We start from the raw sequence: 24,972 nt of genomic DNA, 5'->3' as shown, positions 1-24,972 counted from the left end.
GCACTAGCTTTTATGTCTGTATGTGAAGCAGTATTAACACTGCATTTCTGACTAGTGTTTTAGAGGCATAAAAATGGAAGCAAGACAGTGCATAAATTAATACTGCTATTTCATTTCCTTAAGAATATATCATGTGTTATTTTCTAAAGCAGAATAAGAGCTACCTTTTATAAAGAAAACATTATTCTTGCCTCCAGGAATGGAATTATTCTCTTCCTACTCTGTCAGGCAGTGTAAGCTAAGGGCCAGGTTATATACTGTGCTTACAATATAAATATTAATGGTTATAAAAGATCCTATACTTATGGACCTCAACTGCTTCTTTTGGATATTAGATCTTGAATTTAAAACAGTAAAATATCAACAATAAAAGTAAGTGATCTATGAAACTCTTGGTTTCAAGACATGAAATCTTGAAATGTTCCAGACATTTCAAAATGCCTTTTGAATCACTTCACATCCCACTCCACCCCCTTTCTTGGAAATGTAACTTATTATAAGGTGAACTTCAAATCTCTGTGAGAGGCTACTTGTTAATCTAGAACTGAATGAAGCTTTCACCTGCTTTTCATTAGCTTACTGTATGTTAGCTTCTAAATATTTTTGGCATTTTCTTTAGTAGCCAAATTAACTACTTCTAATTTTGCACACTCTACTGAAGAAATTGTGATTTATTGTCTCTTGCACTGAATAGTAGGAGGTTTGCACTTCCTGAATGTAACAGTGTTGTTTACATTTGCAGGAGCTGGAGTTGTGTCGGAGGCTATACAAGTTGCATTTCCAGTTGCTGCTTCTGTTCCAAGCCTATTGCAAACTCATCAGTCAAGTAAAAACAATCAAAAAAGAAGCAGAGGTAATGAAAACCATGCCATTCAGCTAGTAATTGCTGACATTTTAAAAGCAGACAATTTAAAACACATTTTGATAACACTTTCATCAGTGGGACATCCTTTTAGAAACTGGAAGATGGTTCCAGCTGTTTTATAGCCAATTAATAAAATATTTAAGTAGAGCTTACAATAATTTTCTGAGATGTTCAATTATCTGTGTTGATTTTTGTACAGCTTGAAAGCTCTTTAAAAAAAGACAGGAACGTAGGGAGTCCAATGATGAGGATTTTAAGTATTTCAGTGGCACTCCTGGTGTATTCTAATCAAGCTACAATCAAGGCACATCAAGTCCACTCAGAAGAGTTGAGCCTTTCCATAGCCCTGGTGTTTCCTACAGCAAACACCACCACTTTCTACCAACTGATTCATTTAACTCTGTCACTTCAGCCACCATTCAATTACTCTGCAACCTTAGTCCCCATCCTAAGCACAGTTAGTAGAACATAAGCACCTCTTATGCCTGATTTTTAGTTGTAGTAACCAGAAGTAAGAAGTGTTTTTCAGCTGTGCACATGTGGTCCATATGTGATGTTGATTGAGTTGTGTGCATTATGCTATTAATAATGCCTTCTGTAAGTTCTCCCCTGGGAATGCAATAAACAGGGGTAGCAGAAAAAAGAAGTAGGCTTGGTCTTGCTTGATATACTAGGGAGGAACATGAAAATCCTGACTGAAAGTGTTTTGTTTATGAGTAGCTTCAGAAAAAACTGCATGTTCCTCACTTATATTTCCAGATTTTTGTAGAGGCTGCAAATAAGTTTGGGTTTGAAGAACACTGTGGAAGGTTGGCATCACATCAGTCCCACTTCTCGCCTAAGTTAGTCAGATGCAGAACCATGTTCTGAGAAATGGCCTTGTGTTCTACTCATGCATTGCAGCTAAAGCCAAAGACATTCTTATATACCCTGGCTGCACTACTGTTACTGTGCTGGGTTACCATCTTCCAGATTTTTTCCTTCGTATTTAAGATGTCCTTGTAATGGCACCATTGCTGTCATACCTTTCTGAGAGGTAATTAATACCTTTCTGAAATGTTTTATTCTTCTCAGTTTCTTATTAAGTAATATAAGAAGAAAAGAATTTTTTTAAATAAATTTTAAAATAACTAAGAGGGAAATTTCATCAGGGAAAGCCCAAATAATTGACTTGCAGGCTTGGGCCATTAACTGTATACTTAAGCATCCGCAGAAAATATTTGGGTGTTCTTTTTCTATTTCTCTTTATTGCACAGAGGATGAAAAATAAAAACCTGATCTTCTGAAAATTATTTTGGTTTGAAATACATTTAAACTAAAAGAGATAAATTATACTTGTTTTAGGTAATAAACATGTCTGAAGAACTTGCTCATTTGGAGAGCTGCCTGAAAGAGGCCGAGGCAGTGTCTGACAGTGGTATTGAAGAAATTGAAATTGCAGAGGCTGCCCAAGCTAGCACAGAAACAGCTATTCACTCCCTCATCGAAACCCTGAGAAACAAGGAGTTTGTGTCAGCTGTCGCACAGGTCAAGGCTTTCAGGTAAGTTTTTAAGGATTGCTTTCAAATCTTGAGTTTCTTAACAGACATTTTTAAATTAAAAACAGGGATAAGTACTATTCCTTTTTTATAATTTCAGTTCTTGTCAGATGTCCTTGTTGAAAAGGACAAGCGCTGTTGCTTCATTACAAGTTTTAGGGTTTTCTTTTCAGTAATTTAAGAAGTAAAAAGCAATTTTAGTAGTACTTATTTAGAATTTATATCTGAGAAATTATACTGTTATTTACCAGGACTCTGTGGAGGACACTTCCCTCTAGCATTTTTCTGTCTTTTGTTCAAATATCTGCTTAAAAATATTTAAACTTTTGATTTTTAAATCCAAATTGCATGTTATTTTCCCTTGCATTTGCCTGTCTTCTGTTCAAATATCTTTTAAAAGAACATTTAAACTTTTTTTTGGTAACATTTAAATCTAAACTGTATGTTTACAGATCGATTTGGCCCCATGACATCTTTGGCAGTTCTGAAGATGACCCAGTTCAAACATTGCTGCACATCTATTTCCGTCACCAGACACTTGGCCAGACTGGCAGCTTTGCAGTAGTGGGCTCCAACCAGGACATGTCTGAGGCCAGCTCAAAGCTGATGGAACTTAATCTAGAAATCCGAGAGTCTCTCCGCATGGTGCAATCCTGTCAGCTTCTAGGGAAGATCAAAACAGGAATAAATCTTGTGACCACTGGATTCTGAACAGCTGTCATTTAGAAAAGAACTGATCATGAAGATACTTCAGACTATTATTGAGCACCTTTCACAAAAAAACAAAAACAAACCTCCAGCAATCCTGACAAGCAACACACTTTTATCACAGCAAGAAACTGTTTCATCACAAGTAAAACCCTGGAAATCCTGTGAACATCCTTCTTGACTGCTCTTTCTACACAGCAGCCTGTGTGGCAGTAGTATTTTTTTATTAAATTTATGTATAAAAACTACATTAAAGGAAAAGGGCTTAAACACAATGCATAGATATGCATTATTTTCTGTTGTAACAGAACCATAAAGGATGTTGGCAAAAACAGCCTCTAGAGGTTGGATCAGTATCGCAGGTGGGATGAGGCTAAAATCAAGGCTGGTTTATTTTGGCTGAAGACCTGCAAGGCTTCCTGGCTTTCCAGCAGTAAAAGCATCAGCTTAACACCTAATGAGACACTTTGCAATGTCATGAAGAATGTGCAGTCAAACATGAATAGAATGATCTAGACTGCAAAAACCATTGACTTCTCAGTGTTTTATTTGCTTTTGTTGTCTGTTATAAGGAAATAATGTGTGTGAGTTAGAATGTATGGCTATGTGACAGTTGTTTTTTTGAAGGTATGGATGACTGTTAAATAAGGTCTCAGAGCATGCTTAAAAGAGCTGCAAGATTATTTTTGAAGAAATTTTATTTTATTAGATCTAATCCTCATAGTGTGTAAATGTTAGGACATTTAATAATATTTTAAACTGGGATTTCCCAGTGTTTCTAAAAGAAATAATATATCTGTTAACTTTATTGGAATGCTGCTCAGTTCTCTGACCAGTGCTTATGTTAAAATACTGATAACAACTAACCAAAAAGTAGCTGCCTGCAGAGACTTTAAAATGTATATTAAAGATATATGCTGCCCATCAGCAATTCTCATTAGAAGTTAACTTATTTTATTCTGTATATATTCTAGAAACTGTATAGTGCAAAACCAGTATTTTTCATGTAAATTTGTGCAATGCACTGTTAAAACAGTAGGTGTATAAAGCTATGAGGAGAAGGGGGTATTCCCTCTTGGTAATCACATGCAGTACTTGCAGTCTGAGTAGCCTGCAGGGTTTGAAGAGTTTGAAGGCATGTATATGCATCTTCATGACTCAACTGAAGCCTAAGGAATTGGGACTACAAGAAAAAAAAAGATAATAAAACCCAACTACCAAAACATGCAAACAGGCAATATACTCATAGTTCAGTGTCAAAGTCTGTAGCATAAAACAAACTGGATTCTGTTGAAACCAATAGCATTTTATAGGAAAAAAAAAAAAAAAACAGAAAAAAAAAGAATGTAGTCCCACAACTCCTGTGATTTGAAAGGAACACCCAGTATTTTTATATACATCTCTTTACCCACTGTGATTTTTTTTAATGGGCTCTAATTCCAGAGTTTAGAATGTAGAATTGAAATTCTTAGCTCTACCTTTTTGGGGGAATTAGGCTCCACTAGAAATGTAATTATGCTGAAATGCATTAATTGAAGGCACTGTGCACGCTGTTGGACTGCTGACAGTAGTTATGTTATCCTAACAAGTTCTGTAACTGGTCAAGGCACATTCATATTCACTGTATTTTTTTTCCCCTGTCCTTGATAAAATTTAATTATTTTGATGGTTTTGTGGTACTGTAGATGGTGTTCTTAATTATTTAACAAGTATTTACAGGGGAGAGGTAGTTTTATTTAGGGGTGCATTACACTTTTATTTACATCATCTTTTACCAGCTTTTTTTGTAAAAATAAAAGACATTGTATCTCTCATTTTGTGTATTTTTACAAGCTAGAGTTTAAACACTGACAACAGAGGCCTGCGTGCCCTGAAAACATTTTTCCCCTTTTATGTCCTGTCATTGCAGCAGCATTTTTCTAGGCATCGTCTGAAGCTGTTACTGGATTTCTCATGAAACTCAAACCTGAATTCATATATGTAATTCCTTATGTTACACATCTTCCTCCATTTAAAATGGCTAGTGGAACCTGCACTATTGAGCAGAATAATGTTAGATGACTGTCTTTTGATATTGCTTTAATTTCATTAAGCTTTTCAAACATGACTCATCTACTGCATGAGCTGTCACCCTGCATTACATGGTGCCAGGCCTGTGCTGAACCCAAAGCTGTGGTAAAGCTGTGTAGAAACAAGCAAAACATGAGACAGCTCCTGTAAGATGCAGCAAATACAGCACTGACTGAGCTAACACTTGCAAAAGAATTTCTGTGAAAAAGCTGTACAGAGCTTTGAATAACTGTCACCCTTCCACTTTGCATAATTTCATAGGTCAGGAGGAGCTTTCCTTCCTGCTGAGTCCAGGAACCAGTGCCTACCATCAGTGCTGTCATGGACATGGCATGGTAGTAAAGCTGAAAAACAGCTAGAGAGCACAGAATTGTACTTGGGCATCAAGCAGTGAAAGCATGGAACATATTTATGAAGAGGGATGACATGTAGAGCTACTCTGGAACTAAGGAATGCTACAGGATTAAGGAAAGCTTGTTTAATATGGCTGCCCACTGCACTGGACTCCTCCAAGCCACAGAGCCTTGCAGTAGCTGAGGGAAGCAGGGGTGGCCTCCTTGCTGCTACTCAGTTCACATCAGCTAAGCCTGTTCTACATCTTAGCATGCAGAACCAATGCTGCTTTGACTGTAGGTAGTGGGGATGACAGCCCTTAAGTGTTGCTAGATTTCACTTTGGGCTAGTACTGATAGTCATGCAATATTCACAGCAAGTAATCCTCAAAGCCATGTTTTGTAAGGATGCCTATATAAATAGGAAGCATTCAGCTGCTGCCATTGCCATGGCTTCACACTGACATGGCACAGAGTTTCAGTTCTCTCACTCATTACCAAGGTGGACAGACTCATCACAGTCAGTTTCTCAGTGCATGCACAGGGAACACACTACAGCCACAAGAATGGGGAAGGCAAAGAGGAAAACATGGAAGAACATCTTTGGAGGGGAATATGCTCAGAAATAAAGACATCCCAGATCACAGCTGCCACTGCAAACTGAGGCAGTGGGGCCAGGTGGCTGCAGAGGGCCCCAGGGGCATTCCTCAAGCTGGAGACTTGCCACTGCTCATCACAGTAACTACAGGTGAGCACAAAGCATGTGCATCTACAACAGAACACTGCCCAGCTGCAGGGCAGCTTTTCAAATTGAATTGGGCAAGGATGGAATTTGCTGTGAAAGTCTGAGTGAGCTGGTAAAGAAAAAAAAACCATGTATGTTTCCTTTTACTGTGATCCATGGAAAAACATGTCAGGTAGAAGCCTGAAATAGAACCATGCTCTGCTCTGGAAGGAGTAGGTCTACTTCTTCCCAGAATGCCTCACACTGCTATAATAATGAATGCAGCAAGAATAAATAAAATTACTTTGCAATAAATTGACACTGAGGCATTAAGTCTACTGCTGCAGGTTCAAGGGGCATATTGAAACAAGGCAGGAATTTACAGCAAGATGAGTGGAGCCTATAGAAATAACACTCACTGCCACTTACAGAAACTGGCACTGAAGCTGTTCTACAGCACGGGCTCAGACTGATTCTCTCTTTAGCATTTAACAGAATGGTCTCTCAAGTAAGCTGGGTATAGATGTAGAAAAGTTTGCTATAGCAAATATAAAAAAAAAAAAAATCACTCTTTTGAAAGAGAAGTTATCTTGAGAGTTCTGCAAAAGGCTTGGTGACTATGCCCAATTTAAAAATTAACAGTGCCGGTAGCATTCTCAGAAAAGTAGGTTTTCATCTGAGTTGTTCCAGCTTCATAGCTAAAAGGTAGACTGGGGCAGTGGTGTAGGTTTTGCTAGCTTGTGAACCTGCTCAGATGGTGATGCTGTACATTGGTCACAGAGCCAGCTTGTAACACTTGCCTGAAGCATGGTGTTCCTATAGACAGCACCACCACCCCACAGAGAGCATCATCTGCAAGTAACCAGTGCTGCTCCTGCCATTACTACCAAACATGACAAGTACAAACCCTAGCTGCAACCCCTACCCCAGAGGAGTGTGGCAGTGTCAATCCTTCTGATGGCAGGCATCTAAACTGTAATTAGATCAAACTCCCCAAGTATAATCCACTGAGTGCACTGCTCTTGCACTTCACCTGCAGGTTGAAAAGGAAGCCAAGCAGATGCAGTATTATTGCATCTTGCTCCTCTGAAGTGTCACTTCTCTCTGTAACCTTGTGTGAGATGAACAATACATTTACCAGGAGACCTCACCGTAACATCAGTGACTCCATTCCTCAGCACTTTGTGAGAACCATCCCTGAAAAGCTTTCTTTCACTTTTACCTACAGACAAAAACACCAACTTAGCTAAATGCAGGCCAGTACCAGTAGAAGTGATTCAGTACTTACACAGCATTTCTCAATCATTTTCTAGTGATGAAAAACAGGTGCAAGATACTTTACATATTGAATAGAGGTGTGCAAAACAAGTGAATACTACTGGTGTTTTGTTCATCATGAAGGATGATCTACCACCTACTGCAGATGTCAATTTGATGTTAACTTCAGGCATTTGATTAGTTCAAGAGCAGGAGCAGTAACAGAAACCCTTTCCACCTGAGAGTCTACAAAATCCTGAGTCAGTTGCTTCCAAGACCATCACTGATTTACAATACACCTCTAGGCTTGTTGCCCATGCAAGTTACAGAATTTACAAGATGCATCCTCTGAGCTGGGCACAAACCCACCTGATCATTTGAGTATGCTTTGCAATTCTTTTATTTTCATGCTTTCCTAGCTACATCTCACCAATTACCTTCAACAATACCATCAAAAACAACAACAAAAAAAATCTGCTCTACTTGCAGTTTTCTTGAAGAGCCCTAAACAAAAACAAAGAACCCCATCCCACTCAGATGATGTATTTGAAACTGAAAGTGCTATCGCAGGAGAGGCGTTTCCCTTTGCATCTCCCACAGAGGTCCTGGCGGTGGGGCCTCTTGGGATCCACGTGGCGCATCTTCACGGGGCAGGTGCACCGCGTCTGCTTGCAGCTCTGAGGGAGGGGAGAAGGCGGCGGTCGGCGCGGGCAGCCGAGCCCGGGAGAGGCCGGGCTCAGAGCAGGGCGGGGTCCCTTACCTGGCAGGTGATGTCCTCCACGCGGTAAGGGTTGTAGGACTTCTGGCAGGTCCGGCAGAACTGACGGAAGTAGACCTGTGAGGAAGGCCGGGGTTAGCAGGAGGGCGGCGGCGAGGAGCGCTCGCCGGGACAATCCGAGCCGGCCCTACCTTGTTGGTGCCCTGGACGCACCAGACGTAGGCGCTCTCCCAGCGGATGTTGCAGGCCTTGCAGTGGTAGTACCCGTACTTCTGCTCCAGGAACTGACGGGGACAATGTTATTCGACGGTGCGGCCCCTCCCGGGCCTGCCCGGCCCCGCTCCGCTCCCCCGCGGCCGACACTCACCTGGAAGCGCAGACGGGTCTTGCCTGCCGACGCCTGCTGCTGCTTCTGGGGTGAGGCCGGTGGTTCTGCCGGCTGGGCTGCCGGCTCTGCCGCCCCTGCCTGGGCTGAAGGCTCTGCTGCCCCTGCCTGGGCTGAAGGCTCTGCCAGCTGCTCCTGGCTTGCCTCCGTCGCCGGCTCCGGGGGGGCGGCCGAGCGCTGCCCCAGTGGCTCGGCCGAGCGCTGCTCCAGCGGCTCGGCGCCAACCTCGGGGGGCTTCTCCCAGCTCGCCCTCACGGCAGCCGCCTCCGCCGCGGCCTGCGCCGCCCGCTGCTCCCTCAGCGCGGCCGGCTCCTCCTCGACGGCCGACGCCTTGTCCTGCTGCTGCGGCTGCCGCTCCAGCTCCGGGTTCGGCTCCTCCAGGAAGGCGGTGAGTCTGCGGGACGCCACGGGCGAGTAGACGGCGATGGTGCGGGGGAAGCGCACGGCGCGGGTGTTGATGGTGGCGGGGCTGCCCAGCTCCTGCTCTCGCTGCGCCTCACAGGGCCGCGGCGCGGCGGGGCCGGGGCGGCCGCGCAGCAGCGTGCGGCGCCCGAGCGAGCACTGCACCGAGGCGTCCTGCCGCGGGTTCACCTGCACGCCCACCTCCTTGGTGTTGGCCTTGCGGAGCCGCGGCGTCAGGTTGGGGTTGACCTGGGACAGGATGGCCTTCAGCTGCGCCCGCTGGTAGTTGTCGAAGTACTCGGCGGCCGCCTCCCCGTAGCCCGAGTAGTAGCCGCTGCTGCCCCGCGGGCGCCAGCCGCCCGCCGCCCCTCCTTTGCCCCTGGGCGGTGGGTAGCGGTAGGAGTAGGGGTGGTAGGCGGTGTAGAGGTAGCTCGCCATCGCTTCCTCGGCCATCACACCGGACCCAGGGCAGCCCCCGGGCAGTGGCCTTAAATACCCCCGGGGCGGGGCCCGGCTCCCCTGGCCCCTCACCATCCCCACCTGGTGCGCGGCCCTGGGCCATCCCCCACCCCCCTCACAGCTCCCCAGCTGAACCAGGTAGCGCGGCTATTAATTGCCTCCGAGGGAGTAAACGGGAGAACACGGGTTTGGTTTGGCTTCGCCATGTATTTGTGGTGACAACAATGAGAACAATGCTTTTACAGCAGATGGGAGGCACAGAGATACACATGCCACGTGGTTTTTCCTGTCATCTGAACTGACATTGAGTTGGTGTTTACTCTGTAGAACCCTGTTTCTTCCTTCTACCCATTCCTGCTGCACTCAGCCAGGCAGCAGCTTTCTTGCATGAAGTTTTACAGTTACTATTTTGTGTCGCAGTGATGCTTTTTCCTTTTTTTTTATTTTTTTTCTTCACATTTACTTTTGAGGAAGTAGAACTGTCTTGGTAATAAACACATATCACCTTGTACAATGGGAGTAGCTGGAGAAACGATAGAGGCTGGGCAGCTCCACTTGCACAGCAGCGAGCACAGCCCCAGCCTGGTTGCAAGCACAACACACATTCACGTCTCTGGGAGTTACCTCTTTGTCCTGCCTAAAGCGCTGTCTGAGTCGGCTCCATCTGAATGGAGTTGTGCTCTTCTGTGGTCACTGTGCCATATGAAGTATCAGCTACCTCCTCTTCCTTCAGCTTCTTGTAGGAAATATCTGTGTCTTCCTCTTCGCCAAGTGCATCTTGCTTGTAGCTGTCTTTTCCGTACATCTTGTATGCCAGCACAAACAGTCCCGCTTCTGCTGACTGAAACAGCGCATAAAGCAAGGGAAACATGTACATGCTCCCTATGAGCTCCGGGGAGAAGGTGAGTTTTAGGATGGCGGTGCAGAGCTGGACGTTTTGGCACCCTGTTTCCAAAGATACTGTTCTCCTGCAGTGTGGGGGCATTTTAAAGACCGTGGCTAAGCCGTATCCCAGGGCGTACCCTGCCAAAGGCATCAGCACTGCAATGGCGTAGACAGACGCAGGAATCTGTGCCAACAGGTCTGGGCCCAGCATGGTCCCAGTCAGGATGAACAGGACCACCAGAGTCACCAAGAGGGACCACAGGGAAATCTAGCAATAGACAGAGACATTGATAAACAACATGAGGGCTATTATTTTGAAAGGATAAGCATAGCAATTAGAGGCTTGCTAAAGAATCTAAATGGCACAACGTGGTTGCACTGCCCTTCCCAGGTTTGCTCCTGGCCTGGGATTTTGGTAGTGTTTGATCATATCTCAGGAAAGGAATGGGCTGAGGTCATCCTCCATCACTTTGCTTTGGAATGAGTTGCTGAGAAACAAGAGTTGGGACTTGTGCCTCATTCTTCCTTTTTCCTAAATTTAAGCTAATTTAGTTGCACATTTTAAGGAAATGTGGCTGTGCCTGCAGGTTGGTTTTGCCTGACCTGGGTGCAGCAAGAGTGGGGAGAAAGTAGGATGTCAGGGAATGCCTCTGGTACAGGGTCCAGGATGCCTGCCGGGGGAGAGCACCACGCTGCCCTGCCTCCTGTGTGCTGAGACAGGGGGTCACCCGCCCTTTCTCTCGCTTTCTCTGTCCCACCCTTTTATTTCAAGACTAAAAGTCTTTGTATTTCACCTAAGTAGCTGAACGTGCTTGTGTGACACTAACACCGGTTTGGAGAGACCACAATGCTCGCTGCCATCGGCTCCCGGTGCCCGGTGCCGCCCCGCTCCTTCCCCGCGGCGTGGCCGCCCCGCTCCGCTCCGGGCGCCGTGCCTACCTTGACCAGGAGGTCGGCGGCGCGGGGGTGCCGGTAGCGGATGAGCACCCCCAGGCCGATGGGCAGCAGCGTGCTGCCCAGCGTCAGGCTCACCGCCCCCAGGGGCAGCAGCTGCACCACGGCCGTGTTGATCCAGTGGCGGCTGTAGATCCAGAGGCAGAGGGGCATCAGGAAGAGGGCCAGCAGGGTGGAGGAGGCCGTCATGATAATGCTGCTCCGGGGGAACCAAAGAAGTGCTCCATCACCGCGCGCCCGGCCGGGGAGCAACCCTGGGAAGCTCCAACCCCCGCGGGAAGCGGCTTCTGCAGCCGGCCGGGCACTTCTCACGGCAAGAGCCCGCTCGCTCCCCTCTCTCCCCTCTCCATCCTCCACCCCCTTCCCTGCTCCGGCCAGGGCGCGGGCACGCAAGCTTTTTAGGGAAGGAGGCAGGAGGCGTGTGTCGGGCTCTTGTAAGATCCTCCACGGCAGAGGCAGGAGAGCAGTGCTGGCGATTCCCAGCGCGCCGTGCCCACCCGCCCGTCCGTCCCGGCTCCACCGGCGGCAGATGCCCAGCGAGCCCTCCCCGCTTCCCGGGGCCGCCGCAGCCCCCGGCCGGCTGGGGGCGAGGGGCAGCGGGGCACCTACCTCAGATTCATATCCCCGTCGACGAGCACGGACATGAGGTTGGAGAGGTTGCCCCCGGGGCAGCAGCCGCACAGCAGTACAGCCACGGCCGCCACCTCGTCCAGGGCGAAGATGAGGGCGAGGAGGAAGGCCAGCAGCGGCATGGCCACGAACTGTCCCAGCAGCGCCAGCAGCAGCCCTACGGGCCGCCGGAGCTGCTGCCCCAGCTGCCCCAGCTCCACGGCGCAGCCCAGCCCCAGCATGGTCACGCAGAGCCCCAGCCCCACCAGCACGCTCAGGCCCTGGCTGAGGGAGCGGTCCCCGAAGGTCTCGCCGCCCCCCGCCAGGGACCCGCCGTCGGGGCCGGCGCCCCCCGCCGCCGCCGGGGGCTGCGCGGAGCTGGCCATGGGCTGCGCGGCCCCGGGAGCCCCGAGGAGAGCGCCGGCGGAGGGGCGGCCGTCAGTGCGGGACGCGGGGACGTGTCGCCCCGGCGGGCGGCGGTGCCCGCATCCCTCCCCGGCTCCCTCGCAGCTCCGGGCGCTGCCGATGCGCAGCGGCCGCGGTCCCCGGCTCCTGTCTGCTGCGGCGCCGCCCGCGCGTCCCCGGACCCACGCGGGGCCACCCCCGCCGTGGGCGGTGTCTCGCTGCAGCCTCGACGGCGGTCAGCGCCGGCCGCCAGCGCCGCCCGGGCCCGGCGGAGGGAAGCGCAGGCGGCGGCGGGTTCGCGGCCGCATCCCCCTCTCCGGTGCGACCCCCGGCAGCCTCTTCTGGAGCCAGCAGGGCCCGACCCTCCCAGCGGAGGACCTGAGGTATCACAGGATTTACTTTGGAGTCGGCATTACAGAAAGGTCAATTAGCGTCGCAGTGTCACGCGATGGGGGTGGGCAGCACTAGACCCCTCTGCCGAGGGATTGCCAAGCTCGTTCCCCCTTCAGCAAGTTGCTATTGATATGAAGGTTTTGGAATGTGTGAGGAAGGATGGAAAGCCTTTTTATGAAGTCGAGAAGGCACCACTTTCTGCTGGTGGGGACCCAGAAACTTGTCAGGAGAGGTGATACCTTTTAAAGTGTAGTCAGTACCCGTGAAGGAAGCAGGCTAGCTCAGAGGCACACAAATATTCAAAGCAGAGTAAGACTCATAGTCTGTCACCCAAAAATCACATCCAAGGGCAATTAAACTGCTTTCAGTCATAAAATTGTGCTTACAACATTTGCTTTTCATTTAATAATTGTGTGTCACTCTGTTCCTTCAGGAGTGAAGTGCTGTATAGAATGCCCAAATAGACTCACAAGGGCAGGAATTCCTGAGAGAGGAGGGCAGTGATACATCGTGACTCTCACTCTTGGCACTGCTATTGGCCTTGTCTTAGGAATGTAACTCTTTCCCTCCTTCACTCATGGGGTTTAGAGGGGTCACAGCCACCACTTCACATTACCACTCCTGGGTGAGGGTAGCTGATTCAGGACAGCATCCCCAGGGTCTCCCCCTTGGCTTCTGCACTCTGTGGCTCTATTTCTGCATGATACATTTTGGGTCACAGCTGAAGGAGAGACACTGGGTGTAAGGAGACAGCCTGTGGGAGCTGCCCTGACTGGCTGTTTGCCTTAAGCTCCATCAAACAGCAAGTTTGGGTAAAATTTTAGGTTGTCCTGGGACTCAAATAGAAATTATTGGTGACTTGAAAGAAAACTGGACGGTTTGCTTATTAAACCTTTGGTTGTTTCTTGGGGCACAGGTGTTATAAGAAGTGCAAGCAGTACCTGGTGACAAAATCCTGGAAAAGCAGCTTTGCCAAAATGATGCCAAGTTCAATACTGTTCTGCCTGTGTTTGTTTCCTTGTCGTTAGCCTAAGAAGAGCTCAGATGAGAGCTCAGGGAAGATGAGTCATCAGAGCTGAACAACCAAATAGGATCCAGATTGCTTTAGTTCATTCATATTTTTGGCCTCCAGAGGAGGGGAGCTCAGGATCTGGTTGGATTTTTGAGCCAACAGCATCCTCTGGATTTAATTTTCTGGTTTGCATACACAGAAGAATGCTTGCAGTATATTTATTGTGGTTCATAAAGTCTTACCCCTGTTATATCTTATTTAATCTGTCATGTAGCCAATTCTTTGCTTTGCAACATGCAGGTCATTTGCTTATCATACCCTCCTTGGTCTGTAAGAAATGCCTGGGTGTTCCCTGTGCTGTAGTTGACCAGGGATCACTGTGGGCAGACCAAGGATGGATCCACTGTGTCAGCACAAGGGGGCTCTTACTGAGCAGGTCAGCACAGCCAGCCCTCCTGCTTTATCTCTGACTGCCACTCCCCAGACTCCCCACTGCAGCAGGGCTGGCCACAGGAAGATATTTTTGTATCACAATGTGTGGCACCTATGGTGCAGGCAGTTACAGGAGGAGTCCAGTATCCCTGGAAGCCGATGCAAGCTCTTTCAGAGCCCACCCAGTCAGCATAAACTTCAGTTTCAAGGGACACTGAACTATAGTGGGAAAATGTCATGAATGCATTGCAACAAAACAAGACCTCTTGAGATTTTTCTTATAATTTAGCAGCTAAAATTTAAGTTAAACTCTTGGTTTAAACATGAGCAGTGAAGCTGCCTTCAGGGAAAGCTAAATCTGAACCCAGCCAATCAGTTTTGTAAATTGTGCATCCACAAAGTACCTCCACTCCAAGTGGGCACCTGACATATTTTCACATGGAGCATTTGGAATGAAAGAAATGTTGTACCTGCTGCTGAGCATGGTTCTTGTCTCTAACTTGCTGCAGGCTTTTCTGATATGTCATAATGAAGGCACAGTCTGGAGTCTGGAGTGATGCTGAGTAGTTTTGCAGGATCTGGCTGTGAGGCAGCCAGCTCACCCATAGTGAACACCTCAATGTATCTACACCCATGGATAATTCCTTTCTGCTTTCTTTCGGGGAGGGCAGGAGAAAGGATACTGCCTACCCTACTATTACTGGAAGCCACAAATTGAATATTTGAGTATAAAAAGACTTGGCAAGTAAACCTGATCATAAATAATTCTCAATTATTCCTTATTAGTCCTTCTGTTGAAAAATGGGTAAAAAGATAAGAGTTAGCAAGAACAAAGAAGAGGGAGGGAAAGGACCACTGAAATATGAACTTGTTGTAGTTTGTAACTTATATTAAAATATTGCCTTACAACAATCTTAGAAGAGGGTTGATTTCCACAGAAGAGCACTTATGCTATAAGCCAGTCTGGAGAGGGAGAAGTCTCTTAAAACCAAGGAATTTTGTTTGCTGCTTTGTAACAGGATTTTTGTGCCTTCCCTTTATTTAACTAGAATCAAAGGTGAAAAAGAGAGGATAAATTTGTAAGGAATTCTAATGGTACTGCAAGGAATGAGCAAAGCAACCTTGCTGTTTACCCACTGACTGCTTCAGCATAATGTTGCTTCTCCTGACAGAGATTAAAAGCATCTTGCATAGTCCAGGACTGCTGCAAAATTGCAGTCGTTATGTCTGTGCTTCCTCTTGGTGACCCCCAAGGGAAGTCACTGTGGGTGTTGTCCTCTGAGCTGAATTTGGGGCAGCAAGAGGGGGTTTGGTGAGTGCCTGTCGCTCTGCAGGCTCTAAAGCCTCAAGCAACAGGGGTTGGTTTGCAAATTCCAAGTGAGTTAAGGATAAATCAGGGTCTTGAAAGTCTAAATCCCGAACATGTGCACTTCAGGTGCGTGCATGCTGTAGTTATGAGCACTCCATAAAAGCAGCCAGTGGGGCTGGGTAAGAAAGCCAAGGGTGGTCACCCCCTCTTTTCCCTCTATTCCCATTTCAGCTCGATATCCATGTCAGCTCCTCCCGCCCTGGCTCCCGCGCGCTGTGCCTGGGCCTGTGGGAAGTGGCGTCACCCTCCCGTAAGTCATGCTCTGCCTCTCTGCAGTCCTTGCCAGCTGATTTGTGGAGCTGTGCTGGGTGTTTGCAGAGGAGAGGCCTCTGAAAGATAGTCCTGGAGGATGGAAAGCTTTCAGTCAGCACCTTAAGGCAGTGTGCTACTAAAGATGCTGGGACAAAAACTGCTGTGAAAATGATGTTCAGGTGAGACCCAGCAGGAGAAGTTCCTGATTTCTAGGGGATGTACAATCCCTTCATTTCTACCTTACTTGCTATGCACCTAGGCTATGGATAGAAATAAAATTAAAGACTCAATAGGGAAATAATGATTTACCATGGGAAAAAGAAAAGTCTTTGCTGTTGCCTTGAATTAAAATATTCCTTTGTATGTATTGTGTGACCCCCTATATGCAGTTAAAGGTAATTTTGTGGTAAACTCCATGAAATGCATAAGCTTGATCTTTACTTATAATGTAGATCCAGAGCACTGATTTTTGTGGCTTAGGAGAATTAGGAGTTGGAACCTAATTGTGTAGAGATATTGGTGCTTTTGCTTGTTCTTCCATGGTTGTCTTTGTGCTGGGAAGGATGTGTCACCTGTTCCTTTGCTGAACTAGGGCCTGTCTCCCACTCTGTCTCTCAAGAGTGGCAGCACACAGGGGACTTGGCACCTTTTGTCACTCCCACCCATAGCCCACCTTCACGGAGCCAGCAACTGTCAGATCTTAGCAGACAAGTGACTTTATCCTTTTTAAAAATTTTATGTTGTTTGGGATGTTGTTATGTTGTTGTTATGTTGTCTGGTCACTAAAGAGGTGAGAAAATACATTTTGGAAATAAGGTGAAGCACTGAGATCTGTGCAATCAAGTTTTTCCCAAGAAACCTCCCCAGGCAGACACAGGCAGAAACTGCTTTGGTGAGGATGTGCTGGTTGATCAACGTTGCTCCTGGCCCAAGCTGCTTGTGGGTCACACAGAGTGCAGTTGTACTATGGAGGTGGAGAAAACACAAGAGTTGTGGGTTTCCTGCTATTTCATTGCTCCTGCAGATGTCTGTAGTGCAGAAGCACTAGGATAGACCTGCCTTTCCTGCTTCCCAGGCTTTTCTGCTGCTGTTCAACATGGCACCTGGCCCCATTGCAGCACTGTTACATCTCATCCTGAGCTTGTTTATCTTCAAGTCTTCTCTGTCCTGTCCTTAGCAAGGTGCTGCTGCTCAATCCTGCTTGGTAAATCTCCACAATAATCAGCATCTTTTATTCCATGGCCAGCATCCTCAACCTGTTCCAGGGTCTGAATTTCAGGGTGCAGAAAATTAGATAAATGTCCCTTCCTCTCCTCTTCAGCAGCAGTCATTGCTGCATCCCTGTCTCCTCTCAGAGATGAGATCCCATCAAATCATCCTTGCCTTCTCCTGGCTGAGGGGGCAAAGGCATCCAGGCACCCTCCTCTGCTGTGCTGTGTCTGCCTCTCTTCTCCTCTGCTGTCTTTGTTATTTTTCTGTTCATGGGAGTGCCATCCCCCTTTTCCCATGGGCTCTTCTTCCTAATGATGTCTGTTTCAGTCCAGTCCTGCTCTGTATTTATGCCTGCCTTGGGAACAGTGCCATCTACCAAGCAACTTAGAGCTTCTGAGATTTTATTAAATTGAAGTGGTGTGGAAGGGAAACAAGCATAAGCCTTGTTACCTGGCTGGGCAGTCTCCTTTATGTCCCCCCTATACATTCATTCTCTGACCATATGGGAATAGATCCTTTCACTGAAGCTCTGGGTTAGCAATAAAGGGCAGAAATTATTTAACTCCTCCTGTTGCACTTGGTGTTCCCTCACGTTTATTTTTAAGATGTCTGAAACATTAATCAACAAGTAAGTGCACGATGCCTCAGGTCGCAGTGTTCCAGTACTTCATAGTTCGAGCTAAGTGTATAAGGCTGCGTGATCTGCCTTCTAAATGAAGAGGCCTTTTGCCAGCCATCCCATTAGAAAAGGTCTTCTGGTCCATGAAAAGAGATGAAATCAGGGAATCACTGAAGGATAATTTTGTAAATTGACTGCTGACAGTGCGTTGTTTAGGCAGTTGTATCCCTACAACTGTAAAACAATTGCTAGCAGCAAGTTTTTCTTTAAGCAAGTAAATGCCTTTGTGTGAGGTACCTTTACCCAGATTCAGATAAGAAAGGATTTTGCCTCATTTACTATTCCCTTTTGTTGTCATTTGATCTTTTTCTGGAGTTGGAGTATTATCAGAATTAAAATGAAAAGTTGTAATAAATGACCTGATGACTAATGCATGGCTTGGTCCAGAAGAGCCGAAATTATCATCCTGCCCCATCAGATAGGGACAAGGAGGTGAGATGAGGATGACTGAAAGTACTGGATTCAGATTTAAAATTCAGTGGTATTTTGCACTGCAGGCGCAGGCTCTTACAGGCGCGTGTTCATAGGACTTAAAAACCAGGCATGTCTTGGATGTCAGAGCTCTGATTGACCTCCCCAAGAGCGTCACAAACAGCCTGCTCAGCACCTTCCCTGATGGTGTGGGGGGCCACACTGTGGTGTGGGGGACCCTGATGGCTGTGGACATCAAGGCCAGAGAGCACAGTGACAATGGGATGTGCACAGCCTGGTAAGTGTTGGGGCTTCAGGATGGGTGTGCAGTTGCAGCTCCAGGTCCAGCTGGGTTTACTTGGCATCCATCGCCTGCTGAGGGTCCCAGCCCCCTTTTAATATTCTATGTTTGAACCTGGGGTTAAGGGCATAAATCAAGAGAGGTAATGTGGCAGTAGATCACACAGATGTGGTTTTGTGCCTATATAACCTATAATTTGGGTTTTGCAAAAAAACAGATCAGAGGAAATGACAACAAGATATTGTCCCACAGATTAATTTAGTTGTCAAAAATGTATAAATAAATACATTTAATACCATCTATAGCAGCAGTTGCTTCATAGAGTATTCATTTAATTGAAGAAAGACACCCAAAAGAAAAATTACATCACTCACCTGCCAAAGCTTTCTCCATATTAAAAGGAATGATAATGGTGAGCCCCGTGGGAATGGTAAGAATTAATAGCATCAATATTCTGTATCTCAGGTTGCACACAAAAAATATCTTTGCACTCTACACACTTTACCAGCCATTTGTATCATGCCATTGAAGGTGCCTGGATGTGGACTAAAGCTGTTTTGTGCTAGCATGACCATAGAATAAAAATCCTTCTTGTCCTGCTGCCAAATTTTTACCAGATATTAAAAATGAGTATCAGTAATGCTGATCAGCAAATAAGGAAGCCCTTCAAAATAGGTGCACCATTACCTAAATTAACTCTTGAGCTATCTAGAAAAAAATGTCCGGGAAATGGGGAGAAATAAATCTCAAATGTAATAGACATCTCTTAATACTTGCCTTAGCTAATGTTGTATATTAATCCTATGAAAATAGCCTTGATACAGTGTTATGTGCACTTTTAAAACTGTGATGAAGCAGAACATTTTTGAATAAACCACGGTATCGGTAGAGCCTGTAGGTCACTGCAGCTGAGGCAGAGGTAGTCTGGGCTTTGTGTATTTGTTGATTTTCCAGAGAGATGAAAGCATGAATGTCTTGATCAACAAGATCTTTTATTTCCTTTCTTCAGTGCCTAAGCAGAAATGCTGGGTATGAAGTCAGGGGAATATTTGTTCCTGCCTGTGCTGTCCATTCTGCCAGTAGCTGAGAGTAATCTCTTTTTATAAGCTCACAACTGCTCAGAAACACGGTGCTGTAAGAGATTGGGATTAGATACTGCTGGGGCCAATACAGCCGTGGTGCTGAAGGCCGGATGGTCTGGGCAGACAGCACGATCTCCCGGGAAAGGTCAGGCGAGCATCTCTGCGGCAGCGCGAGCTGCAGCTGCTGACTTGGCTTTGGGGTGGCACGGGCTCCTCGTGGCTCTGCTTACCTGGCTGTCTGTACCTTGTGCCCTTTAATGTGCCCTTTAATGTGCCCTTTAATGCCCTTTGTTCTGCGCGGTGACACCGCCGGTACCAACAGAACCTCGCGTCTCTCTGGGGCGTAACTGCGGCTGGAGCTGCCGGCAGCGCCTTCGGGATCGCAGGTGTCTGCCCAAGCTGGAGACGTCAGGTGCAGTTCACAGCTCAGAAATGAAGTCTGTGTCCTGAACTGCTTGCAAATTTTATTAAGCTGGCAGCATCTTGCATCCTGCCTGCCAGAGAATGAGCTTCGGACAGAGCTGTTTCGGATTGGTTAGTCAGTAGAAGGAATAAAAAGCGGTCAGCCCCTTGTTTCAGGGTGAAAGAATTAAAGACAAAAGATTGGAATAAACATACACAAAAGGGCCACCATAAGAGCTCCTTTCCTCTGCTCAGTCCATTATAAGAAAGCAAAATATTAGTGATATTATTAAATTAATTTTAGGATATTAAAATATATAAATTACTAAAATAATATAAATAAACATATAACATTTATTTTGTACACACCGTTTAAAGCATATGATTTCTAAATAAACTCTTTGAAATATATTTTACCCGTATGGGTAATCTAAATGCTGAGGAAGTTTCAGTAGGGGACCCTTGCTGCTGAAATCAAAGTTCACTGGGACCAAAGGAGTCTCTGCCCACAGACATCTGTAAGGTGTCAGTGCTCAGTGCTTGCACCCAGCTGTGAGTGATACCATGCAGCAACCCCAGGCCCACAAGAGAAAGTTCACCCAAACAAACCCGGCCCAAACCCCTCCAGGCAAGGGAGCCCTGTGCAGGGTAGAAGCTGGGGATGGGCAGGAGATGACAGAGTCACCACTTCCCATGGAAATCCAGAAACTCATCCTTGCAAAACAAGTTGCTTCAAGCTAACACCCAGAAGTCTAAACAAGTCCAGGTCCCAAATGCAAGGTGCTAATGCAAAGCTAGCTAGTGAAGGGACCTTCCCTGTCCCCAGAGAGTTTATTATCAAGTGCAGAGATGCATGGTCATGACATTATCATGGTTATGTATAGAGGGAGAAGTTATACTTGGGAGTGATTAATTTGCGTGACATCATGCTGGAAATAGCGCAGAGCTGCACACTGGTGACAAGTGCACTAAGCTCCACAGGTACCATACTCCTGAGGAGGCAGCATGTACAGTGTGATCCCTCAGGACAAAACAATTGTTTCTCTACCACTGCCAAACATCTATAGAATTAATTTTCAATTCTAGCTTCTTGAAGTGTTTGAGTGGTGATGCTGAGACTCTCCTTAGGACCTGCCATAAGCAGTGAGCAATCACCTCCAGTCCCTACAGACACATGAATCCTGCTCCCAGAGAGACTCTTCAGGGAGGATGGCTGCTGGGCTCCTCCAGCAGGCAGCAATTCACTGTAAGGGCTTCATTAAATCCTTTGATTCAGTGGCAAAGGAGAGGTGTCCAAGCATATTTTCCCTTCAAGTGGAGAGGCTGTCTCACAGCTCGTGGCTGCTCCCTGTCCCTGCAGCATGCTGGCACTCACCATTAGCATCCCAGGCCTTTTGACATTCAAGACATTTTTGGCAGTGATCTTAGCCTTCATTAGATAATGAAAGATATTATCTGAGAACTCAGAAGGAGATTTTAGAAAGACCTTAAGTAACCAAAAATTTAATTTTGAGGAATAACAAACAGTAAGAGCCGTTGGCCAACCAGCATAGGGAGCACTAATATATGAGTTCAAATTTCACTGTTGCTTGTGCAAAAAGGTATGTCACAGCTGAGCTCTTCCCAGGAGATTTCTCGGATCAGATGCCCAAATCTGGAAGCCCTGAGAAGCCAAGCTCTGCAGAAAAGGAGACTGACCCTTGCTCCCTGTTGCAGAGTAGTAACAGCATCAGTTTGCAGTCACTGCTGTGGCCCCAAAGCAGAAGCAGTCCTGGTGCAGCTCAGACTCCCAACCCCTCCAGGGATTTCACAGCCATGCCAGTGGGAATTAGTGGCTCAGCACTGCACTGAGGTTGCTCAGAGGGGCTGCTCTGGGGGTTGGCTCTACTTGAATGCTGTGCTAATTGCCACAGCAAGAAGAGGAGGGGTGTATGTCTTGTGTAATGCATAAAATCTCTGAGTAGCTCAAGACAAGCCTGTGTGCATCACACAGTCTTGAGATGTTGCTGTGTCACCACACATTTAGCTGGAAAAACCCAGACCAGTAGGAAAATATTTCTGAAATCCTAAACAATTTAAGGAAGTTTAAGTCCAGTGACACTGAGTAAAATGTCTAGTGGGGGTGTTTCAGACTCCTCAAGAGGTGTTTTTTATGGCCTGCTGTTTGTGGCTTCATCCTTAGACTAGGGCTTTCCTGGCATAAATGCAGCTGTTAATTACATTCAGGACCTTATGGACAATTCAGTGAAAGCTCAGCACAATGTGTTGAATTGAAGCTGAACTAGACCAAACTTGGCATGAAAAAGCACTGTGAAAGCAAGTTCACCCTCTAGTGTCTGAAGAGTCCTGGGTAGGAAGCAGAGAGCAAAAAGAAAACCCTGCAATACTTAATAGAGTAATAAAAGGTAAAAATTACAGGAAAATAGAAGGGCTAAAAAGAATGCATAAATGGGTTATAAATGCAACCTACCAATGGTAGGTGACATTTCAAATTTTGAAAGAAGGTTTCTGGTAGGCAGATTTCAAGTGACTTGTTTGGGTAATTAATGTTATTTAATTATCCTGATAATGAGAAGGATGCAGAAAGTGAGAGCACACAGATAGAATCTGCTAATGAAAACAGCTGAGAGACTTCAGTGTGGAGGGCAGCAAAGAGAAATGGCCTGGGCAAGGAGCAGGGGAGATGGGCTGAGTCAAAGCCCTGAATAGGATACATGGTTGGAGCTCCTTAACAAGAAGCACCTATTTTTGTACTTCAGTTCTGCCATTGAGGCACTTAGGCCGGGAAAGAAATATTAAACTGATGTTGTACCTTTGTGAAGGTGGGGAAATAGGGTACAAATCAGTAGAGCCTACTACACTGTAGCAAGTCTTGAACAGTAAGCTGTGAAGTGGCTTTGTAAATTGTAGGAACAGAGTTTGTGGTAACTGGGAGTGGGGCTGTGGCTGAGCCTCATCCCCAGTGGGTGCAGCTGTGAAAAGCAGATGAGCATCATTGACAGCAATGAGCCATGGAGTGCCCAGGGGCACTGACCCATCACCAAAGGGAACAGAGGGCACACAGTGCAATGTGTGAGCATGAGGGGTATAAAAGGCTGGGCTGAAGACTAAGAAGAGCACATGCTTGCAGCCCTCTGAAGTGGGATGATGTTACTCTGGATGGGCAGACACTTGAAGCCTTCTGCTGTGGTTTGGTGTTGCTGTGTGTGGGTTAAAGCCTTCTGACATTGTATGATGTGCTCTGTGTGTCGTGGCCATCTCAACTGCGATGTGTGCGATGGCACATGCTGCGACAGTTAATGTAATTTTCCATTTCTTCCCCTGACAGTGGGCCTCTGGGCAGGAGAGCTGGCACTGGTGGCTGGATCCAGGGACCTGCAGAGAATTGTATTTCAGTCCCCTGGGTAAATTTTCATGTGGATATAAGTTGTAAAGGTGAGAAGTCCACCATATATCAAATCCCTCTGTTCTGCTCTGGTAAAGGTAACCTGAATTTGCCAGACTTTATCAGGTCCTTGTGTTGCCAAAAGCTGCTTTATTGCTGAGGAGGGCTGAGCTGTGCTTGGGTGCTTTACCAGCTCCACGATTTTAAGCAAGTCCCTTTAATATTTCTCCAGTATGTTTGTGTATGTGGGCCCTACCATTCATGCTGAGCCTGTGTGAATGGCAGCGTCAATAGTCACTAAATCTTTGTTGATGTTCTTTTAAAGGGAAAATAAAATCCCTTGACTCTGACATTTACAATAGGAATTATCTGCTCTCTGACATTTGAGCTCATAAACTGAGGTCAACCAAATTTCTGTTCTAACTTACACTGCTGTATCAGACCAGATATGAACTGACTAGCTGTCCCTTCCTCTAAAGAGCAGCCACCCGCCCCTTGCTCCCAGCACGTGAGTCAGGAAGCCTGGGAGTCATTTCAGTGATGATGGACTGAGCCTCAAGGAAATAAATGAGCAGAGGGTATTCTACAAGCCCACTCTTGAACCATAACAAATCATTTCCTTGCGCCCACAGGAGGTGTGTGTGCCCTGACTCAGCAGTGCCGGCCGGCAGCAGCCGTGCCGGGTGTTATCAGTGGCTGCTGTGGCAGCGCAGCCGCTCCCGCGGGGGAGTTTCGGGCGGTGCCGTGACCCTGCTGCAGGTGCTGCGTGTGCCGGCAGGGCCAGCCTGTGGCTCGGGAGCTGCCGCTTCTGCCAGCAGGGCTGGGCCCGCCTGCAGGGAGATGCTCCGGACTCTTTCCTGAGGCTCTGTGATGGTGGTGGCTGTCTCTGATACTGCTGTCTCTGACATGGTTTTAAAGGGATGAGAATCAGGACGAGGTTTTCATGGCTCCTTTGAAGACGGGTCCCTTGAAGCAGCATTAACAGTGATTTTCTGTGTCTGCATTGGCCTGGTGGGGAACAGATGAACAGGAACAATACAAGCCTGCCCTGGGCTCAGTAGTTGGGTGAATAAATGTAGGGGTAAATGGATCACTGTGGAGCTCAGAAATACAAGGCTAAGACAGGAGCTGAGGCAGAACATGAAAAGGAGAGGCTTTGCCTGATCTCCCTCTTTTCTTTTTCTTCAAGAAGGGACTCAAAATGGTAGCAAGTGCTTCAATGAAGTTTTTATTTTTAAAGGAGGAGAGTAACAAAGATATAATTATGGTGGCACAATACTCTGTCCTGTCCATCATTAAGACAAACAGCTTTGAACAAGAACACTTACTCTGCTTTTAATTTGGCATGTATTGGGTTCAGTAAGCCAGCAGCACATTGGCCTTACCCTCTGCTCTGAACAGGAACCAAACTCGCTGTAACCCAGAGCTGGTCCAGCATGACTTTCTCCTGGCAGCATTTTGGCACTCGTGTGCAGCACAGGGACCAGCAGCAGCTGTACAATTTGCACAGCAGTGTTAACCCTGCTGAGTGAAAGGCAGGTAAGGATCAGTGGCATAACTAAGCTTTGTAATGGGTTGTGCAGTTGCTGATGATCTCTAAAGGGAAACAGCTTAGGAAGAGTGCTGCAAGAGAAATGGAGGAGACTGCTGGGGGTTACAGTGCAGTGATGCTGGTGTTAGAGCAGGGCCCCCTGTCCAACCCAGCAGCTGATGTGTCAGTGCCCAAGGCAG

At 46.8% G+C, this 24,972-nt stretch overlaps 3 protein-coding genes across 11 annotated transcripts in view; 1 reads left to right on the top strand and 2 right to left on the bottom strand.

The window, feature by feature from the left end:
• FRYL (FRY like transcription coactivator) overlaps positions 1–4,456 on the top strand; it is a 162,719-nt gene extending 158,263 nt beyond the window's left edge. For all 9 annotated transcript variants that reach the window (XM_059470914.1, XM_059470913.1, XM_059470915.1 and 6 more), the window contains 3 exons: positions 743–853; positions 2,210–2,406; positions 2,856–4,456. In XM_059470914.1, the coding sequence (XP_059326897.1) occupies positions 743–853; positions 2,210–2,406; positions 2,856–3,114 (567 nt within the window). In that variant the 3' untranslated portion in view covers positions 3,115–4,456. The remainder of the gene's footprint in view (positions 1–742; positions 854–2,209; positions 2,407–2,855) is intronic.
• A 3,411-nt stretch (positions 4,457–7,867) lies between these two features.
• ZAR1 (zygote arrest 1) lies at positions 7,868–9,533 on the bottom strand. Its single transcript, XM_059470916.1, has 4 exons — positions 8,580–9,533; positions 8,404–8,496; positions 8,255–8,329; positions 7,868–8,171 (listed from the first exon to the last, which is right to left on the bottom strand). Exons 1-4 carry the CDS (start codon positions 9,531–9,533, stop codon positions 8,028–8,030), a joined length of 1,266 nt encoding a protein of 421 aa, XP_059326899.1. The 3' UTR covers positions 7,868–8,027.
• A 139-nt stretch (positions 9,534–9,672) lies between these two features.
• SLC10A4 (solute carrier family 10 member 4) lies at positions 9,673–12,298 on the bottom strand. The gene is made up of 3 exons (XM_059470884.1): positions 11,907–12,298; positions 11,283–11,493; positions 9,673–10,611 (listed from the first exon to the last, which is right to left on the bottom strand). The coding sequence occupies exons 1-3, from the start codon at positions 12,290–12,292 to the stop codon at positions 10,096–10,098; spliced, it is 1,113 nt and encodes a 370-aa protein (XP_059326867.1). The 5' UTR covers positions 12,293–12,298; the 3' UTR covers positions 9,673–10,095.
• Between the last annotated feature and the right edge of the window lie 12,674 nt (positions 12,299–24,972).

This window comes from Ammospiza nelsoni, chromosome 4, assembly GCF_027579445.1.
Source record: "Ammospiza nelsoni isolate bAmmNel1 chromosome 4, bAmmNel1.pri, whole genome shotgun sequence".
Classification (NCBI taxonomy): domain Eukaryota; kingdom Metazoa; phylum Chordata; class Aves; order Passeriformes; family Passerellidae; genus Ammospiza; species Ammospiza nelsoni.
The sequence above is the reverse complement of the archived record's forward strand: the minus strand, read 5'-3'. Positions and strand labels throughout refer to the sequence as shown.

Coding starts and splice junctions, on each gene's coding strand:
- ZAR1 (XM_059470916.1), bottom strand. CDS start 9,533: ATGGTGAGGGGCCAGGGGAGCCGGGCCCCGCCCCGGGGGTATTTAAGG. Junction 8,497..8,579: donor AGACCCGTCTGCGCTTCCAG/GTGAGTGTCGGC, acceptor TGTCCCCGTCAG/TTCCTGGAGCAGAAGTACGG. Junction 8,172..8,254: donor TGGAGGACATCACCTGCCAG/GTAAGGGACCCC, acceptor CCCCTCCCTCAG/AGCTGCAAGCAGACGCGGTG.
- SLC10A4 (XM_059470884.1), bottom strand. CDS start 12,292: ATGGCCAGCTCCGCGCAGCCCCCGGCGGCGGCGGGGGGCGCCGGCCCC. Junction 11,494..11,906: donor GACGGGGATATGAATCTGAG/GTAGGTGCCCCG, acceptor CCCCCGGAGCAG/CATTATCATGACGGCCTCCT. Junction 10,612..11,282: donor CCGCCGACCTCCTGGTCAAG/GTAGGCACGGCG, acceptor GTCTATTGCTAG/ATTTCCCTGTGGTCCCTCTT.